The sequence below is a fragment of the Aulonocara stuartgranti genome, assembly GCF_965226115.1.
Source record: "Aulonocara stuartgranti genome assembly, chromosome: 23".
NCBI lineage: Eukaryota > Metazoa > Chordata > Actinopteri > Cichliformes > Cichlidae > Aulonocara > Aulonocara stuartgranti.
The window spans coordinates 601,333-621,886 of NC_138958.1; the positions used below are offsets into that span (position 1 = coordinate 601,333).

At 45.8% G+C, this 20,554-nt stretch overlaps 2 protein-coding genes across 3 annotated transcripts; one reads left to right on the top strand and one right to left on the bottom strand.

The window, feature by feature from the left end:
* Positions 1 to 4,974: 4,974 nt before the first annotated feature.
* Positions 4,975 to 11,549, top strand: cpox (coproporphyrinogen oxidase). Its single transcript, XM_082523490.1, has 7 exons — positions 4,975 to 5,707; positions 5,818 to 5,961; positions 6,040 to 6,150; positions 6,255 to 6,396; positions 7,226 to 7,444; positions 10,747 to 10,851; positions 10,949 to 11,549. The coding sequence occupies exons 1-7, from the start codon at positions 5,146 to 5,148 to the stop codon at positions 11,031 to 11,033; spliced, it is 1,368 nt and encodes a 455-aa protein (XP_082379616.1). The 5' UTR covers positions 4,975 to 5,145; the 3' UTR covers positions 11,034 to 11,549.
* Positions 11,550 to 11,892: 343 nt separating this feature from the next.
* prrg1 (proline rich Gla (G-carboxyglutamic acid) 1) lies at positions 11,893 to 17,360 on the bottom strand. Of its 2 annotated transcripts, none has more exons than XM_082523491.1 (4): positions 17,112 to 17,360; positions 16,475 to 16,515; positions 15,601 to 15,761; positions 11,893 to 14,006 (listed from the first exon to the last, which is right to left on the bottom strand). In XM_082523491.1, the coding sequence occupies exons 2-4, from the start codon at positions 16,482 to 16,484 to the stop codon at positions 13,545 to 13,547; spliced, it is 633 nt and encodes a 210-aa protein (XP_082379617.1). In that variant the 5' UTR covers positions 16,485 to 16,515; positions 17,112 to 17,360; the 3' UTR covers positions 11,893 to 13,544. The 2 variants fall into 2 exon arrangements, with proteins under 2 accessions (XP_082379617.1, XP_082379618.1); XM_082523492.1 differs by lacking the exon at positions 17,112 to 17,360 and adding an exon at positions 16,595 to 17,102.
* Between the last annotated feature and the right edge of the window lie 3,194 nt (positions 17,361 to 20,554).

A 20,554-nucleotide genomic window follows, 5' to 3' on the forward strand; every position in this document is an offset into this window, starting at 1 on the left:
AGGAACGCCCGTTCTGCCCAGTACAGTCTTAGCGCTGGTTCGCTGTTGAAATGTGTGGGCCATCCTTCCTCACACAGCTGCATCACGCGAGCACATACGCTGTCCCTCTCCAGCTCTTCTCTCAGCTGCTCCAAGAAATTGTTGCTAGCTGGCAGATTGTCCATCAACATGTCCACGTAAATATTTGTGCTCTCCAACAACTCCTTGTCTTGAAGTGTTTCTTTTGCTTTCACTGGAGATCGTGAGAGCGTGTCAGCTGTCCACAGGTGTTTGCCTGGTACATGCGAAATCGAGTAGGAATATCGCATGAGGCGCATCCTAAAGCGTTGAATTCTGGGAGGGAGCGCATCCAGAGTTTGTGCCCCCAGCAGACTTAGCAGCGGCTTATGGTCTGTCTCCATTTGAAAGTGTTTGCCAATAAGAAAGTTGCGGAACCGCTCACAAGCCCAGGTCAGACCTAAAGCCTCCTTTTCAACCTGAGCGTATCTCTGTTCCGTTGCAGTGAGGGAGCGTGACGCGTAGGCAACGGGTCTCCACTCCTCGTCCCATCTTTGAAGCAGCACACCCCCTAAGCCATACGATGATGCGTCCGCTGACACCTTGCAGTCACGGCTTGGGTCATACATGGCCAACACTGGCGGTGATGTGAGCGCATCTTTCAGGTTCTGAAATGCTCTAGCCTGGTCAATGTCCCATCTCCAGCAGTTTTTCTTAGACAGTAAGTCTCTTAGAGATTTGTCCCTCTCTGCGAGCTGTGGGATAAACTTTCCAAGCTGGTTAACCATTCCCAGAAAGCTCCTTAACTCACTCACACTTTGTGGCTCCTTCATCTCCCTCACAGCCTGGGTCTTGCTTGGGTCAGGGCTGATACCGCTGGCTGAGAGAACATGCCCTAAAAACGTCACCTGCTGTTTCGCGATGTCGCACTTGTTAATGTTCAGGGTGATGCCAGCTTTTTGGATCCTGCCCAGCACAGCGTGTAGGCGAGAGTCATGCTCTTCCTGCGTTCTGCCCCAGACCAGCACGTCGTCCATGTGGCAAACCACCCCTTCCATACCATCTGTGACCTCTGTGACCATCCTGTTCTGGAAATGCTCCGGTGCTGAAGCAATCCCGAAGGGCAGTCTCTTGAAGTAATAACGCCCAAACGGTGTGATGAAAGTGGTGTATTTGGCTGAGTTTTCCGTCAGAGGTATCTGCCAAAACCCCATGTTAGCGTCCAGCTTGCTGAATATGCTGGCACCAGCCAATCTGCCCAATGTTTCCTCCACCGATGGCAGTATGTACTTCTCTCGACACACAGACTCATTGAGGTGTGTAAGGTCGACACATATGCGTACATCTTCTGTCTTCTTCGGTACCACCACCATGCCTGAGCACCAATCAGTTGGCTCCTCAATCCTGCTGATCACCCCTAGTTCTTCCATACGGGCCAGCTCCTGCTTAACTTTGTCCATCAGAGGCAACGGGATTCTCCGTGGCGTCTTCAAGGAAAAAGGTTGAGCTCCAGGTTTCAGTTTGATGTCGTACGGCTGACGTACTTCACCGAGACCACTGCACAGCTTTGGGTAGCACTTTTTAAGCGTCTCTATAGTTATGCTCTCCAGACGAGCCACAAGCTCCAGCTTGCTAATAGCAGGTCTCCCCAGCAAAGCAGTGTGCAGGTGTCTGATGACAAAGACATCCTCAAGTATTTCTTTGTCTCCCTTCCTCAGTGCAAGCTCACTGACACCAACGACATCCAAACGACTCCTCCCGGGACCCAGCAGAGCCTTGGTTGATTTGTGGAGACTGGGGGGGTGGTTGTGTCTGTAGAGCTCCTTAAACACCTTAAGGGGTAGGACTGTCACATCGGCTCCTGTATCAATTTTAAATGACACGTTTTTGTTGTTTATGCTTAAGTCGACAGTCCACGGCTCACCCTCACACTTAACACTGCCCAGGAACAAACCATGTTCATCCTCTTCAACCTCATGCACTGTTTTTGGTGCCCTGCATACACGCCTGTAATGTCCTTTCTTTCCACATGCATGGCATTTCACTTCATTCGCTGGACAATCCTGCTTTGAATGGGATGGAGCGCCACCACATTTCTGACAGGTTGGCCCTTTTCTGCCATCTTCTCGGAATCCACGTGTTTTAGCTTGACGACTATCAGTCTGGAGCAGTTTGGTTCTAACAGGCTTACGACTGATTTTATGCACTCTATCTACTGACTTAGCATCGCTAGCCTCACCTCTAGAGTCACCTCGCAAGGAGGATTGTTGTCGCTTTACCTCTTCACTTTGCCTCGCCATGTTGATAGCCCTCTGCAAAGTCAAATCTGGGTCAAGCTGCATGCGTTCTGACAGCCGTTTGTCCGTGAGACCGACAACGAGCCTATCACGTATCAGCTCATCATGTAGCACTCCATAGTTGCAATGTTCTGCTAGTGCATACAGTGCTGTCACAAAAGCATCCACTGTCTCATTGTCTCCCTGTCGGCGCATATTGAATTTGGCGCGCTCATAGATCACATTTTTCTTCACAATGAAAAAAGCCTGGAAACCATCACGTACCCCCTCGTACGTTGTCCTTTGCTCCGCTGTTAAACTCAGACCGCGAAGCACATCGTCCGCCTCATCTCCCATGCAGTAAATCAACGTGTTGACTTGGTTTTCCTCCGAGCTGACGTTCAAATTACTGGCGAGACGGAATCTCTCGAACCTCCGTATCCATTTGGACCACTCCTGCGGTTTTGAAAAGTCGAAGGATTCCGGTGGCTGGATGCTGAATGTCGCGCTCGGCCCCGCCGGTGCTCTCTGTGCAGTCTCATCCGCCATATTCTCCCCTCGTTATCCCGCGAGCTCCGCCAGACACAGGTTCGTTCAGTCGAGGTTATATGGATCAGTACAGGACTTCTGACACCATGTCGTGTTATTCAATTATACGCGGGTCCACTGTACGATTCATAACCACACTTTATTTTCTTGTTCTTGCTCTGCCCCACATAACATAACATTCTATACAGAAACACACCGGTCTTGCCCTCTAGCTGCCATCAGCCTAACTACACTGACCGGCTGCATTAACATCTACTGTACAATGCAATTACACCACAGGTACAAGTTTCTGCCTCTTTGCAGCAAGAGAGCTCGATTTTATCAAGCTAGCAACTGGATATATATACTTAATAATAATGTCACAGTATTAAGCATTAGTAAGGTATTAGTAAGTGTTTAATTCATCATTTATACATCATTACCCAGTATGTCATTTATAAATACAGATATGTTTATCTCTCTGTTACTGTTACACCCTGAATGACTATATTTTAATCATAATCGTCGTCATCACCGTATTCCCACTTTGAATATGTATTTTATTTTATTTATTACCTTCCTTTATCTTCCCCATGCCTCTGCCTTGTCTCCACCCTTCCCCTAACATTTTTCCATCTACCCCAGCCTTCATCCATCCCATCTCTTTACCTCTTATCTGTCCACCTCCTCATAACCCCTGTTTTTTCTTTATTGCCCCCACCCTCTTTATTACCTTTCTACCTTTCCTGTGTCACTGTCAGACCCTTTCTTTTCCCGTTTACTCCCAACTGCCTCTTCTTTAAGTGCGGAGAAACACTGAAGCTCCACAGAACTGACCACCTCCAACAGTGCAGCTCAGTGTGTCAAAACCCTGAACACAAACTTTACACTAATCCGAAACTCTTTCGTTGTTACAGATAATGATAAAAATGTATAAGAAGGGAAGCCATAGAGCCTGGGGATTTTACATCCAGAAATGTTGTGTAAAACCAGACACGTTATAATTAAAAAATACTGAAGAAGAAGATATGATAGGGAGTCTGTACGCACAATGCCAGGACGATCAAACCAGTTTAGATGGATGAAAAAAATTTAATCATTACTTGTTATACTTTTTTCTTTTTCTTGATAAGAAAAGCGGGGATCCAGAGCAGAGATTTGTAATAGTTTTAAATCAGTTTGATCTTATGTTTGTAGGAGCAGTGAAACTTCTGTCAGTGTGAAAATGTTTAACAACACATTTATTCCTGCATTTATCCTAATATAAGAAAAAGAAGTGCTATTTGAACAATATGTCTTTTTTGCACACGATAAACAAATGATGCTATCAGCATGGCTCTCTGGGCTTAAATTGTAAGAAATTACTCAATTACAGAAAGTTCTGGTAGCTCATTGGCCAGGTGGTGCTGTAATTATTAAACACAAAGTTTTTGCTAATTTTCAGAAGCATCCACTTTTAAAATAAAGAAATAATTATAAATATATATAAATATTTCTATAGTAGATGGTCCAAAAAATGTTTTTTCCCCATCTTTTTCTTAATTACTTTGGTGTAGTTTGAATGGCCATGGTGGTGTTTGTCAGTAGAAAAAGCTGTTAAACTTATGAAAGTACAGTTAGAAGTCCAAACTGCCTCCCATCACATTTTCCAAAGACATCCAGTGGGCCATACTGGAGTTTGTGGTGGGCCTATTCTGGCCCTTGGGCCCTATGTTTGACACCCCAAGCTAGGGAATCAGCTTGTTTTATATTTCGACTCACTGATAAAGAGTAATGCCTGATTTACACTTCTGCTGCAATTCTAAGTCATAACTTATGAAGTAAGCACAAACTCCTTTTAACGCTCCCCGATAAACTTCCATGTAACCGGATGTGCACCTCCCAGGATATGTAACGTGTAGCCCGCAATGACCTGAAAGCTGTAGGAGGTTGCAGCGTTAGGGTTAAATGGGGTTTCCGGTTACGTCGTCGAAGTTAAGACGAAGATTTCCCGCAGAAGTCTAAAAAATCAATCAATGTTATGAACAATCGTATGAGAAACAGAGGTCCTTAAATGCCTCCCCAAACAGAGAAGTCTTTGAAGTCTTTGAATGCAACGTTTGTGTGGCGCACTGAACTCTGGGTCTTGGAGTTTTGTGTAGGCATGCATCATTCTGAGCCCCGCACCGCGATAATGGAGAACGACATTTCCCATGTTGCGTTTATCTCCTTTGACAAACCACGCCCCTTCATCTAAGACATGCCTGATATCACGTAGGTGAAACTTCTGACACAGTTTTAAGTTGGTGGTGAGAACACAGTGACAGGCCGGACACACGGACAGAGAATCGTGTCTTGTCCACAGATGGCCACCATCGTCTTTTACTCGGTGAACAAAACGGCTCACAGCGCCGCGAGACGATGTTTAACTTCTCCGTTAAAGGGGCTCGCTAGTGCCGGAGAGTCCGTTTCGCGGCTAGCCTCCACTCACAGTCGGTCAGTGCCTTTGCTTCCGGGAACGAGATGGTTTTCGAGGGGTACCGGCGTGAGGTTCATGTCCCATGGGACCGCAGGCAGGTCCGGGAATACCAGGAGGGGAGCCCTGGCGCTCAGCGGAGCCGCAGCAGTAACAGCGGCGGCGGCCGTAGCGGGGTTTCTAGCTAACACTGACCACTTCCAGCGCGCAGAGATGGCAACGAGGGTCCCCCGAGCCGCAAAGGAGACGGGGGAAGAAGCGGACATTCCTCAGAGGTGCCGGGGCTTCATGTCTCCGCCGGTGACTGACATTAGTGTGCTGCAGGGGAACAAGGACGAGATGCGTACGAAGATGGAGATGCTGATCATGGAGACTCAGGCCGACTTCTGCAAAGCCCTGGAGAAAGTGGACGGTGGGACGTTCAGGGTTGACCGGTGGAAGAGGAAGGAAGGTGAGGCGCTTCTGCCTGACATAAAATATCCACGTACAGCGTAACAGAGTGTAACATGATTATATTTGCTTAAAGAAGAACCAAAAGTAAACAGACTGTGTCTGTGTCAGGTGGTGGAGGCATCAGCTGTGTGATGCAGGACGGAAAGGTGTTTGAGAAGGCGGGTGTTAATGTGTCGGTGGTGTTTGGGAACCTGACAGAGGAGGCGGCGAAGCAGATGCGGAGCAGAGGAAAGGTCCTCAAAGGGAAAGATGGTGAGTTTTGACTACTGCGATTTGTGTTCTTGAACACAGCGGTTTAAACTTTAATATTGGTATCTTTATTTTTCCCAGGTAAACTGCCATTTGTTGCCATGGGAGTAAGCTCCGTTATTCACCCCAAAAACCCCCATATTCCCACTGTGCACTTCAACTACAGATACTTTGAGATTGAGGAGGAAGATGGTAAGCATTAGGCCTTCATCACATCAGCAGTTGGCTCTCAGTGTCAGTGACACAGCTGAGTGTGGAGTGAATGATAACCCTTGTTTCCTTCTTCCTTGTTCTAGGCACTAAGCAGTGGTGGTTCGGTGGAGGCACAGACCTGACCCCGGTGTATATAGATAAGGAGGATGCCTTTCATTTCCACAAAACCCTGAAGGAGGCCTGTGACAAGCACCACCCACAGCACTACCCCGACTTTAAGAAATGGTACGGTTTGGTTAGCCCCACGCTCGTCCCCTGCACTTGCACATGCGTCATTCAGCACGTACGCTGTGTGTGGATTTGCACTGGGTGTATCCCCACTGTGGAGTTATGATAAGAGGAAGTCTTTGCCTAAAATCTGCAGTTGCAGAAAAACCGTTGAAGCAAGACGTTAGTCAGGGATTGACTTCAGTGGGAAATGATGGGTGTGGTTTATCTGATGTTTGCTGTATGAGGTAAAGTTTTACATTTAAGGAATAATGTGATGTTTTCATAAATATGCCTTTCCTGTTACAGAGACGATTGGCACCCCTCTCATCCACTAAATGTAGCACAGTTTACTGTCTCTACAGACATGCTTTCAGTCGACTTGCTGTTAATTCATTTAGAGCCCATTTGGAGCTTTGATACCTATACTGACGTTTGATGATTTAAAAGTCTGATATATTGGCCGATATTTTTCTTTTTCTCTCAGGAAAAATGGAACATAAACACAATTCATATTTATTTTTAATCCTCACTAAGATATTACTGCTGTTTTGTTGAATCTGCTGAGTTGGTGTGTTTGTGGTGGTCCAAGCAACAGAGAAGTTGCAGAGCTCCCTCTGGTGGACAAACTGGAACATCACTGCTCATAAGGTGGTTGAGAGGACATTTTCTCTTTTTTTTAAACGTTTTATTTTACTTTCTAAATTTTCATTACTCGGTCATTATAAATACTGATATCAACATACAGGCAAATCTGTCTTTCAGACTTCATTTGTCGTATGTCATATATTTGGATATTTATTTGGCCCTGCTTCTGTCTCAGTATATGTTACTGCATGTTGCCCAGGTGTGACAGGTACTTCTACGTCCGCCACAGAGGAGAGACCCGCGGTATAGGAGGAATCTTCTTTGACGATCTGGACTCCCCGAATCAGGAGGAAGTGTTCAGCTTCGTCAAGAGCTGCGCCCGCACGGTGGTGCCCTGCTATCTGCCCATCGTGTACAAACATCTCAATGACTCTTTTTCTGATGAGGAGAAGGACTGGCAGCAGGTTCGACGAGGCCGGTGAGTAGCACCAAACGGTAAATAAGAGAGAACCCATCTGATCAGTTTGATTTTCAGATCTTTGTGGAAGTCTACAAACAAGACTTCTGAGGTCTTCAACAAAGAGCTGTTCGTGCTCGTCTTGGATTTTGCACAAATAATAAAATTCACACATCAACACAGTGACCTTAAACACACAAGTCTTTGTATCATAGAGGAGTCGAAGAAGACTAAAGGGACCGTTTTGAAGTCAGAGTGAGCGTCCTGACACGCAGAAATGTTGCAGAAGAACCTGCAGTGAGCACGTCATGCAAGGAAACGCAGACGTCCCAGAGGTGATGCTGTGCTTTGCAGAGGAAGAAGCTACAGGTCGGATCGACACAAAGCTTTAGTTACAGTTACTGCTGCAGGAGGGATCCACACTAGACACCGAAACAAAGCTTCACTTATTTTTGCACCTTTGCTCATTTTCTACAACAAGTAAAACATCAAAGTTTGATATTATTTTTATTCAGATTTTCCTTTAAGAATATTTGAGCTCAAATAAACACAAAATTATAAAGGGTTCACAGACCAGCTGATCCAAGTCAGTCCGTCCTGTTTTTCAGGCCACACACTTGCAGTGACTGCCAGTCTCAGGTTTAGTCTTCCTTCACTTGTGTGATTGAGCTACTTAATGACTGCAGTGTGGTCTGAAGCTGGAGTGGATCCTGGCAGGGAGTCGCTAACAACACAGAGACTGACTTAAAGGGCGAGTTTGAGAGGGAAGTACATAGCAAGCTGGAAACCAGTAGAGTGATTAGACTGTTCAGATTAGCTCAGTGTGGTATGTGTTGGCACATACAGAAAGCACCTCACAAAACTTGTGACATGACGTAATTCAGCTCATAACTTTCGCACGTCGGGGCAGTATGCGTCACGTGACAGAGCGGCTGTGGCGTGCGAGGCCTGTCGGCAGTCTGGTTCAGCATTTGCTGCCTCGCTACCAACCCGGCATTTCATCTCCGAGGAAGTTATCCCAGAGAAGTAAAGCAAAGGGGTGGATCTAGCAAAGTTTAGCCAGGGGGGCCGATAGGGCATGAACAGGGAAAAGGGGGCACAAAGACATACTTTTCTTTCTTATTCTCATTTAAAATGTCGAGCTTTTAATAAAAAAATTATCTGAATCTTACACCCAAAGTTTTAATCTGATGTATAGAAGTCCATTACTGTATATACACTCAACAAAAATATAAACGCAACACCTTTGTTACTGCTCCCATTCCCCATGGGATGGACGTAGAGACCTAAAATTCATTCCAGATACACAATATAACCATCCCTCCCAAACAGTGGTCACAAATCAGTCCAAATGTGTGGTAGTGGGCACATCTGCTATATTGAGATAATCCATCCCACCTCACAGGTGTGCCACATCAGGATGCTGATCTGACATCATGAGTAGTGCACAGGTGTACCTCAGACTGCCCACAACAAAAGGCCACCCTGGAAGGTGCAGTTTTGTCTCACAGCAAAATGCCACAGATGCCACAAGCAATGAGGACGCATGCAATTAGCATGCTGACAGCAGGAATGTCAACCAGATCTGTCGCCCGTGCATTGAATGTTCATTTCTCAACCATAAGCCGTCTCCACAGGCGTTTCAGAGAATATGGCAGCACATCCAACCGGCCTCACAACCGCAGACCTCGTGTAACCACACCAGCCCAGGACCTCCACATCCAGCAGGTTCACCTCCAAGATCGTCTGAGACCAGCCACCCAGACAGCTGCTGGAACAATTGGTTTGCACAACCAAACAATTTCTGCACAAACTGTCAGAAACCGTCTCAGGGACGCTCAACTGCATGCCCGTCGTCCTCATCGGGGTCTTGACCTGACTCCAGCTCGTCGCCCTAACAGACTTGTGTGGGCAAATGCTCACATCCGATGGCGTCTGGCACGTTGGAGAGGTGTGCGCTTCACGGATGAATCATGGTTCACATTGTTCAGGGCAGATGGCAGCTGAGAATGTCCCAGTTCTTGCATGGCCAGCATACTCACCGGACATGTCACCCATTGAGCATGTTCGGGATGTGCTTGACCGGCGTATACGACAGCGTGTACCAGTTCCCACGAATATCCAACAACCTCGCACAGCCATTGAAGTGGAGTGGACCAACATTCCACAGGCCACAATTGACAATCTGATAGACTCCATGCGACGATGTGTTGCACTGCATGAGGCAAATGGTGGTCACACCAGATACTGACCGGTTCTGGGTCCCCAGACCCCCAATAGAACAAAAAACTGCACATTCCAGGGTGGCCTTTTGTTGTGGGCAGTCTGAGGTACACCTGTGCACTACTCATGAAGTCAGATCAGCATCCTGATGTGGCACACCTGTGAGGTGGGATGGATTATCTCAATATAGCAGATGTGCCCACTACCACACATTTGGACTGATTTGTGACCACTGTTTGGGAGGGATGGTTATATTGTGTATCTGGAATGAATTTTAGGTCTCTACGTCCATCCCATGGGGAATGGGAGCAAAAACAAAGGTGTTGCGTTTATATTTTTGTTGAGTGTAGTAACTGTTAAGTCTAATATACTCTAGTAAGCTATAGTACTTTTTCCTTTGGGAAGGTACCATCTGTGCAGTCTGCAAATCTGTTGAAGGAAGATGTTGAATCTGTTTAATATTTCTTGAAAAATAATTGATTTCTGTGAATTTTCTTTTACACACATGAAATGAAAGTTGATTACGTCGATTAAGCATCACGAAGTGGAGGGTGGGGGTGGTTCCCTAGTTATTTATTTTTTGTGGGGTGTTTTCAACCCTATTAGTCAGGTTGCTTAATATTTCTGCTAAGTACTCTTTAAAATACCAGAATAGGGAGGATGGAGCAGGTTTACGTTTATTAGATTGATCAGTGTTGCTGAACTATGAAATAGTTTTTACACACAGGTTCAACAGAACAGCTTTAGTGTTTGTTTTTTTAAACTTGAGTATGAACTTGTATAAAATGCAGCAAGATATTAATAAAACAGTCGTACTGATTAAAACACTATCGGATTCATGTCGGTATCGGCAGATATCCAAATTTATGATATCGGTATCGGACATTAAAAAGTGGTATCGTGCCATCTCTACCACAAACCTGTCACAGTAACAAAGAAAACAAAATGAATAAATACGCATTACAATATTATTCCTGTGAAAGTAAACCCAGAGCATGGGCTGCCTTGGTTTGTTCTTATGTGTTTTCATACAGCACCTGATCACCTTAAACAATGAACAGGAAGTTTTGAGCCTACAGTGAGGATGTGTTGCTCTGCAGGTATGTGGAGTTTAACCTGGTGTACGACAGGGGAGTGAAGTTTGGCCTGGCCACGCCCGGCTCAAGAATCGAGAGCATCCTCATGTCCCTCCCACTCACCGCAAGGTAAGCTGCTGCCTCTTCAAAGCACTGTTTGCACCTCGCTTGTGTCAACAGCAGGCTGCCCGCGTCGCGTGGTAACAGAATCACTCGTCATCCTCAGGTGGGAGTACATGCACGAGCCTGCCAAAGGCACCCGGGAGGCTGAGATGCTGGATGCGTTACGAAACCCCAAAGACTGGGTGTGACCGGAGCGCCCCCGGGTTTGGACGTCAGTATGGACAAAAACATCTATTTTATAAAGCTGGCTGATCGACCAGCTGGGCAACATTTAACCCTGCTTTTATAATATGGAGCTGCGCTGTAGATGTCTGAAGAGCTTTTTCATTTTGTCAAACGAGCCGTGGTAAAACGGACCCTGAATAATGTCAAACTCAGTTCATGAGCTTGGTGCCATTGCTTACTGCAAGACCAAATAATGTGACTTAATGGGCGACCTCCTTTTCAGGTCAGCTGCACTTCCGTTGTGCTCCTTTAAATGTGTGTGTTTTGTTCTATGACCAGCTAAATGTGGCTCGCTCTGCTCAAAGCTGTTAAAGCCGTCCTCTGCTCGCTTTCAACAAACACCTGAAAAGGACAAACTGAGCCACTGTGTCAGCTCTGCCATCTAATGTTAATAGAAGCTGGTTTCAATGTCCACAATGACTGTTTCTGCCACAAAATGAATAAATGGATATTTGCCACTCTCTGCTGAGGCCCATTCACTTTGTGCTGGTCTTTGATTTGTGGTTAATGAATCACTTTATGGTTTGTTTGAACAGCAGTAAACGATCTCTGACCCACAGAGGACGAATGTGAGTCACAGGCCAGGTGGAGACAACAATCTGTCTTTTTCTAGTTTCTTCTGTTCCTTTAAAATAAAGTGAAGCTCACACTGGATACATCTGTATCCTTGGTAAGAATCTCACTTTGTGAGCGCCTGGAAAACCACCAGGCGATGAATAATTTGTCCCTTTGTGAGTGATGATGGTAACAGTGCGGGGGGGCAACAAGTGCTCACCCAAACAAACTGAACATGTTCTCGAGACGCTGAAAGATTCATGCAGCGAGTTTTAAATATTTTATTACAAATTAATTCAAGCTTTTGCACAAGTGAAAGATTTATAACAAGCTCCTTACTTTTAGTGTTATGTAACGTGTTTTTCCTCGATAAGGCTTTGTAAAAACAGGGTTCGGTTAAGTAACAGTACAACAAGTGGCCGAACCAAAATTGCTACCTCTACCAGCACGAGTCAGCTCAGTGTCGCAGCGAGTGCTGAGGCTCAAAGGTCACGCTGCAAACGTTCAGTGCTCTGCTGCGTGACAGTGATCAGCATTAGTGACGACATATTTGGCTTTAGAGTGTATGCAGCAGCAGCAGCGTTTCATATAGACCGAGCACTCTGAGGATTACAACGTCATTGTTACTGCTGAGTGACACAGCAAACGTGAAACAGACTGTCCTACTTTCCATGAAACAGCTCATTCTGAGCTTCGCCCCTTCATTATTCACAACCGACTGTACTACGGTTACATCAGCACCGGTGCAGTCACTGGCCTTTAAGCTTTAAAAAATGCCTCCCCGTAATGTTTGCACACAGATACACAGTTACATAGATACATTACTCATGCTAAACATAGACTTTATCCACGGTGACTGTAAATACAGAAGCTTCCCCTGACAACCCGTCTCTGCTGCTTTCTGCCCCACATTTATGTGCAAGTCAGTAACTGTAGCACAGCTGCAGCTTCACATCCAGGAGGTCCGTTTGGGAAGGAGGGCGTTCCACAGTTAAAGCAGCTGTCAGAGGCCCCACTAGTGTTCATGGGCCAGTGAGTCCTGACCATTAAATCAAATTAGACAGTACGGAGACACCTCTAACCTCACGAGGACAGCATGAACTACAGGCGTTACCGAAATATAAGCAGGTAATGACGCATAACTGCCCTCCTTCCCTTAACCCTTTGTGTTTACTAAAGATGGACCAATGCTTTGGTTTGGCGTGTCACCTCATGGTTTAAGGCATATTAACTGAGTCTGTTCTGTAACTGGGAGACACCTGCTGCTGCCTATCTTGGCCAGGTTTCCCTTGAAAAAGAGGTTTTTAATCTCAGTGGGATCTTCCTGGTTAAATAAAAAAAAATATATTATGCCTTGACATCTGTTTACTGTTTACAGGTAAAACCCTCATTGGAGCCACATGCAGGCTCCCGGCCCACCACGAGAGACCGGCTGGTGAATAATGTCCTTTCTCAAAAGTCTGCATTATGTTCACTTATGATCGAGTCACACACGGCAAATGTACAACCACAAACTTGTGGATGAAGTATTTTTGACAAGGACGTATTCAAAGATGAAAAACAAATGATGTGACGCCGCCCACTCGGGTCTCAAACTGGCATCAGTCGGTACCGAGCGCCACTAAAGCATTGGTCTCACACCTGTGATACAAACCCTGTTTGTGAATCTGTAGCTGTGACACAGCGTGAGGAGAAGCAGCAGCGTGGTATTGCACCGTCACTCGTTCCTTCAACGGTTAGTGCAACTTCTGTTCCAGCACTGATGATTGCATTAGTCCACTGACCAAACAGTTATTAGTGTTTCTGTCGTGTGTGTTGGATTGCAGGGGGGGGCTGGTGAAACCACAGCAGTAGCACTGCTAAACAATAAGTCTTAGTGTGTGTTAGGGCTTTTGTTAGGCTGCTGGTTAAAAACACGTTCACTTCCCTTGGCCCCCACTGACACTAACAGAACTGCTGTTGACTATGTCCTCATACTGTGGGGGCGGCTCAGTCTCTATTTGGACGTCCGTGTGGCCCACAGCCTCTTCGTAAGATGGCGGCGGGTCGCCGGCGCTTCCGCGCCCTGACGTAAACTCTGAGCCTGGATACGCTGGGCTGCTGTGGATGCTGAGTTCTGATTGGTCACCGTGGTATTCCCTCCCCCAGTGGTCCATAGAGACCACTGACAAGACGTTGTTGTGATGCGAGAGTCCCATGCTGGGGCTGCGCTGTGAGCGTTTGCGGGAGTGGCAGCGCCACACAGTGATTGCGACGCCGGCGATGATGACCACGACCAGCAGCAGCGGCACAATCAGGTAGAGCGAGTGGATCCCGCCCACCGCCGCCTCCTGGCCTCCAGGCGGACTGCTTTCACGCACATATTCTTCCCAGAACTGCCTCTGCACACAGAACATCCACACTGTCAATAAAACAGCCCAAACGTGCACCCCCCCCCACTGCAAGCGCTTTTTATCCACATTACTGCAACGCAAGGAAACCGACAACAGCACCCAAACAAACAAAAAGAGACCACGTGAGCGCACACATGACCTAGCTCCAGCCTCCACACAATGCTGCACTGGGCTGTTCTTCCTGCTGATCGCAATCACTTTCTGACAAACACCCTCGTTCCGCTCTCGGCACAGGATTTCACTGCTGGACACATGAACGCCACAAAATATCACTTGTAGTTAGAGCGGCTGGCGTGGGTTACTCTCCACCGGTGATGCTGACCTGTGGGATTTAGCTGCAGTGGAAGCCATGTTTTCATGTTTCAAGTTTCCCAAGTGCTTTTAAAAAGGGCGAGCAGTTTCAATTATCCAAACATCCTAGTTTTTTGGATGATCATGTTATTTTACTACCAGGGTCAAAATGATTAGCTCCCCAATGCTAACACGTGTCTTCTTCAGTGAATCTCCCAAGATCCTCCAGACTTGATCACCTTGGCCTAGATCTTCAGGCCCCCCCACAGACTGGCACTGGTGTCAGGGCTCCGTGCAGACCAGCTGTTCTTCACCAGGCATGTTTTGGGTTGTTGTCGTGTTGGAAGACATTAGGACCCAGATTTGCTGCTGGTTGTCTGAGGTTTTCTTTCTAAAGCTTCCTTTCAAGTTCAAGGGATAGCTCAGTAGGTAAAGTGGTCGCCCCATGATCGGAAGGTCGGCGGTTCGAATCCACTTAACGGCTACCCTGAGGTACCCCTGAGCAAGGTACCGTCCCTACACACTGCTCCCCGGGCACCTGCTTAGTGGGCTGCCCACTGCTTCACTGAGTGAATGGGTCAAATGCAGAGAAAAAACAAGTAATTTCCCCATGGGGATCAATAAAGTATCCATTATTATTATTTCCTTCTTTCTTCGCGATTCCTTCCATCCTGAGACTCTCTGTTTAAAGTGGGCTGAAGCATTCCCACGGCATAATACTCCCACCCCCGTGTTTCACTGTGGAGCCAGCGCTCTTTGGTTGTACACCTCTCACTTCTCTCTCCAAACATAAGCATCGTCTCTGCTTTCTACTCTGGAAACTCTGTATGCTTTCTCAACTGATAGCTCAGACCCTCGCTGAAGTTTTTATACTGAGTGAAAATAGGAAAATAACCTTCAGTTTTATCCTGATTCTAGAAGCTCTGAGCATTACCAAGTTAAATCACATCATTTCCCAGCAGTGCTTTGTGCGGTGGCACGATAAAAAGGTCTATTTTTCCAGAAGGGCGAATAATACTGACCCCGGTCAAACTAATCTGAAACAGTTCTGTTATTGTGCACAAACATGCTCTGTTGAAGAAGCACCCGGGAAAGACTTTAAATTTCATAGGTGGGCTAATAATTTTGTCCTCATCTATAAGAATCAGGAAAACTTTAAGCTGTTTATTTCCAGCACTCCACAAATGTGCCCCAATGGGAAATGATTTCCTGTTAAAGAAAAACGACGCGTGGTTCATGTTGGAGTTCTGATGTGCACTGTGTGATGCGACACGCCTCCTCATCCTCTCACCGTCTTCTCTTCGTTCTCAAAAGCTTCCCGGGCCTCCTCATAGGTGCAGGTCTCCTCCCGACACTCCCTCTGGATGTTACCCTGCTTTATTTCCTCCAGAAAAAAGTTGGCCCTGCGCAGCCTCCGCAGGACCGAGTGGGCCGCTTCTGCTGGCAGGAACACTGAAACGAGTGGAGGAGGGAGGAAGCAAAGACAGGAGCGAGTAGGGGAAAGAAAAAAATGCATTAATCAACAAGCAGAGACAGGAAAGGAATGAAGATGACAGGAAAGTGAGGGCGAGTCAGCAAGCAGAACAGCATGGGGGAGGAATTTAGACGGCATTGAAAGGGCGGCAAAAAGGAAAGAGATGCTGGGAAAAGAATAATGAGGAAAATGGGGAGAGGAGCGAGGTGGGGACTGAAACAAAGGCAGCCGAGCCGAGCGCTGGTCAGTGCCCACATTTCTACATAAAGACAAAAGCTCCTTTGATTTAGGCATCCGTCCCTCTGCCAAATAAAAGAAACTGGAAGAACGGACTTGAAGAGACAAGGTGGCTCTCTGTTTCTCACACCCGGAATATAAACATAAACTCCCCCAAGGAAACAGTCAGATGCCACAACATGCCCAAATTAACAAGTAACGGCTGTCTGACTCATAACTTCAGGAATGGGATCAGCAAAAGGCTTAAAAGCAGAAAAAAGGACAAAGAGCAAAATCCAAACAGGAATTTCCCCCCGGACAGAATGGGAATTGTTACTGTGTCAACAAGGGGGGGCACTGCAGTGGTTTAGTAGCATGGACAATGAGGAAAATCAACACAATGGAACAGGAAAAACAAGCGAGAGTAGGAAAAAGAGGAATCCGTGTTTCCGTCTCTGCTTGTGGGTAAACTTACCACTCCCCATGATTCCCGCGGGTCTGTTTGGGGGGGTTTATCTGCAGAAAAGCAAACAGGCATTAAGCTTCAGTTTGAACCTGCTGATGGAGTAAGATGACAGTTAACAAGAACTTCCACCTCAGCAGCTACACCCTTCCTTTGGTCCTACTTAAAGACGTTTCCAAGCTCCTTCTCAGACACCACATCTCTGCTGTTCTCACACAGACCGACGTTTTCTAACAGGGACACGGTAAAGGGCGTCGTTACGCCATGACCACGAGACATCCGTGGCTGAAGTGACAGCGACCAATGGCGGCTGCCGTCCAGCGCTCCGCACGGATCCAAAAATAGATGACCATCAGCACAATCATCCATCACAAAGCGCCTCCGCCCCAAACAGCCACCGGGGACACGGCGCTGTGCTAACGGTCTCTATCGGGTTAGGTTAGCTTCGGTGGTGTGTGGCTGAGCGGGTTAGTGTCCTGGCAGGTCGATTAGTGGGCTCACGGAGCCTTCACCTTTAAATTCAATCTGGCCATCAACACAGGATCCAAACAAAGACTTCCCGGGAGAGAGTCCCGCCAAACGCTACGGGCTTCACTGCTTCTCGAAACCGCGTGTTGCTGCAAACACAACGCCTATCGCTGCGACTTACCTTTTTTCGTCCCCAAATATGCGCATTAGCGACCGTTCGTCTCCTCCGCTGCCCGAAAGATTTGTTGTACAAACTGCGCAGGCGCACAAGGTCTGTTTGGTATCGCGGCTTCACGAACTGCCCCGAGTTAAAGAGACACACCGCCGTTAGCACGAAGAATAGCAGGTACATGTGGAAAAAATAACTAAAGATACATAAATGTAACCAATAATCTAATTATGCAAGTTAGTTCACAAATAGGCCACCCAATAAAAATCAAAGGTCATCGATGAAAGGCGGCAGTTCTTGCTTTCTCCATCCTCCGCAAGGTTAATTAAACGAAGCTAAAATCGTATGTGACAAAAAACATAAAGAATAATGAAAAATAATGAAACTATTTTGTGAACTTGGAAAACTAGCTCAAATAAAATAAAAGAAAATAAAGAGGAAATATTCGTAGTTTTAGGTAAAACATTTAAATCTTATATCTAACATTTTTCACGTTTCTGATAAGGCTTTGATTGACATGTTTATTGAGAGTTTGGACGTCTAAGACTGAGTCAGCTGCTTAGATCTTTCCGCACGACAATAAAAAGACTGAAACTAACGAAAACCAAACCTACATGCCTTCAAATCACAGACGCTAAAATGAAACTAAGCAGAACAAAAAGTGAAAGAAAATATTTAAATAGAATAAATCGAACCCTTGCTATTGTAACCGTGTGTTCTTGCGTGCCTGACAAAGAAAGGTAAAGGAAAGAAAGACGTCCAAGTCATTAACTTACTCGCTCCAGCTCCTGCAGCCAAATACAAACAGGGGGGGTTAGCTCAGCCCATCACAACTTCCAAGCTAGCCAGAATTATATATTCAGCGTTAACGGCGCCTACAACACATTTGTGGCACACACATACTACACATTTATCTAACAAAAACAGGCACAATGATGACAATAAATGAACTAAAATAACAATCAGAAACATCAGGGTGGCTAAATATACGTTATATGTGTGTTGTACAGTGTTAGGAAAGCAATGACGCCAACCGCTCCCACAGGAGAATTGTAGAGGCCAAAGGGGTACACTGTATTTCAAACCCAGTGGGAGTTTCCCCCCAAAGAGGGACAAAGGACCCCCTGATGGTCCTCTTTGGGGGGAAACTAACACTGGGTTTAAATCTGGGACTCTCCACCAGTTAGAACTGAAGAAGCTTCTCGGATGAGAGGTGAAACGTCTTCAAGCAACTTAAAGAAGTCCAGACGCTTTTCTTTCCAAGCTCCTTAGACTACGATGACCTGGATCACTGAGAACCTTCACAGAGACCTTCTGTTTGGTTTGAGATTTTGGGACGTTAATATTTGCCAAGCTGAGACAAATTTCACTTCAAATCTCAGATAGTGAGGATGATTCTAAAATGCAGATCCAGAAAACCATCCTCTTTCACACACCTAGTCAGTTTTGAAGATTAACAATGGCTAACACTGAGCAGTGCTGATTTTCTAACTCTGGAAAATAACTCAAAATGTTAGAAATATTCCAGAGTTAGAAAATCAGCACTGCTCAGTGTTAGCCATTGTTAATCTTCAAAACTGACTAGGTTACTTTTAAACATATAACAGTGTGGACCCATATAGACACTCTCCAGTGGAGATTTTGCTGTGCAGCGACGTTAGTATTAAAGAATATATTTATCTCTAGCGTTTGCCTGACATTTCATTTTTTGCTCACGTCACCACATTTTCCAATTCCTCGTGGCAGAGGAAGATACAGTTGTTCATTTCACTTTGTTTCCACATGGTTTCCCTCGTGCTCAGTGTTCTGTGTCAGTCATCAGTTCAATCTAAGCATTGATATTTTGTGCCTTAGACGTGCAATCAAATATGCAACTCCGAGCAGTATATTAACACTGATGAGTTATGATGTCGTGTGGTGTGTGTGTGTGTGTGTCTTACCAAAGTGTAGGTCAAATGTTCCTGCCGGCAAAGTCTTTCAACATCATTACTGATGAAAACAGATTGTAATCAGGAGAGGCTGGATGGGTAAATACACACACACACACACGCACGCACGCACGCACGCACACACGCACACAGTACAGTACAGTACAGACCTGCATATAATATCAATGTACTGGTTCATGAAACTTCAAACGTTGTGTTTTATTTTCAGTTTCCTTTCATGCTAACTGCGGTCTATAACCTAAAACTAACAAGGACTCCAACACAGATGCTGATGGTGCATTTCTAATTAAATGTAGCTATGAAGTTAATTTACTCGTCTACGTCTCTCTCAGGGTGCATTTGTGATCAATATGAATTAATTCCAAGATTCGTCCCTGGGGACAAAAATCACTGAGTTCAATTAGAAAGAACACGAGCAGCCTTCTAACCGTAGCTCTGAGTCTGTGTGAGACAGAATAAAGGTTTGTCTCACAGAGTGTTTAAAGTGATACAGTCGGTGTCTGCGCTGTGATCCACAACCTCGCACTGCTCAAAGCACTCTTGATGATGTCATTGTGTGGAGACGTCCTTAAAGTAGTTTTATCAGCACAGCAGCTCCACCTACCAGCTTCTCTGTTTGGGAAGGGCAGCCAATCAGAACAAAGCTGGCCTAAAGGGAGGATGATCTTAAAGCCAAAGTGAATGAACAAAAGCCGAGCCCTCATCTTCCACTTCTGGTGACTGCAGAAGATTTGCTGTGGGGTTCACCGTAGCAGATCATCTGCCTCCATCTCACCCTGTCTCTAGTATCCTATACCGTCACACCAACCTTCTGCATGTCCTCCTTCACTACATCCACAAACCTTCTCTGAGGTCTTCCTCTTTTCCTCTTTCCTGGTAGCTTCATCTTCAACATATTTTGTCCAATATATCCACGACCCTTTCTCTACACATGTCCAAACCCTCTCTGCCTTACCTAAGTACACCTCTTCAGCTGCTTGTTAATGCAAATATCCAATGAATTAATCCCATGGGAGCAACATACAGGCATGTAGACATAGAAACGAAAACCTCCTAAAGTTCAAACTGAGCATAAGAATGAGGAAGAACAGAGGATTTAAGTGACTTTGAGCATGACATGGTTGTTGGTGCCAGACGGTCTGCTGGGATTTTTCCCACATAGCAATATCTGGCATTTACAGAGAATGGTCTGTACACGTCACGCGGCTGCAACTGTGTGATGCTATCATGTATGAACCAAAAGCTGCGGGGAATATTTCCAGCATCTTGTTGAATCTATGCCACAAACAATTAAGACTGATTTGAAGGCAAAAAGGGGTCAAACCCAGTACCACCAAGGTGTACCTAATAAAGTGTCCAGTGAGTTTATATTGAATGGTTATATAATGCAATTTGAACAATGATTTCATATAACATAGAGATCACAGACAGCATCTCAGGAATATTCAGCTATGCTTGTTGGACTTCCTGTATCCTACAATAAAACACACCTACCGTCACACTCAC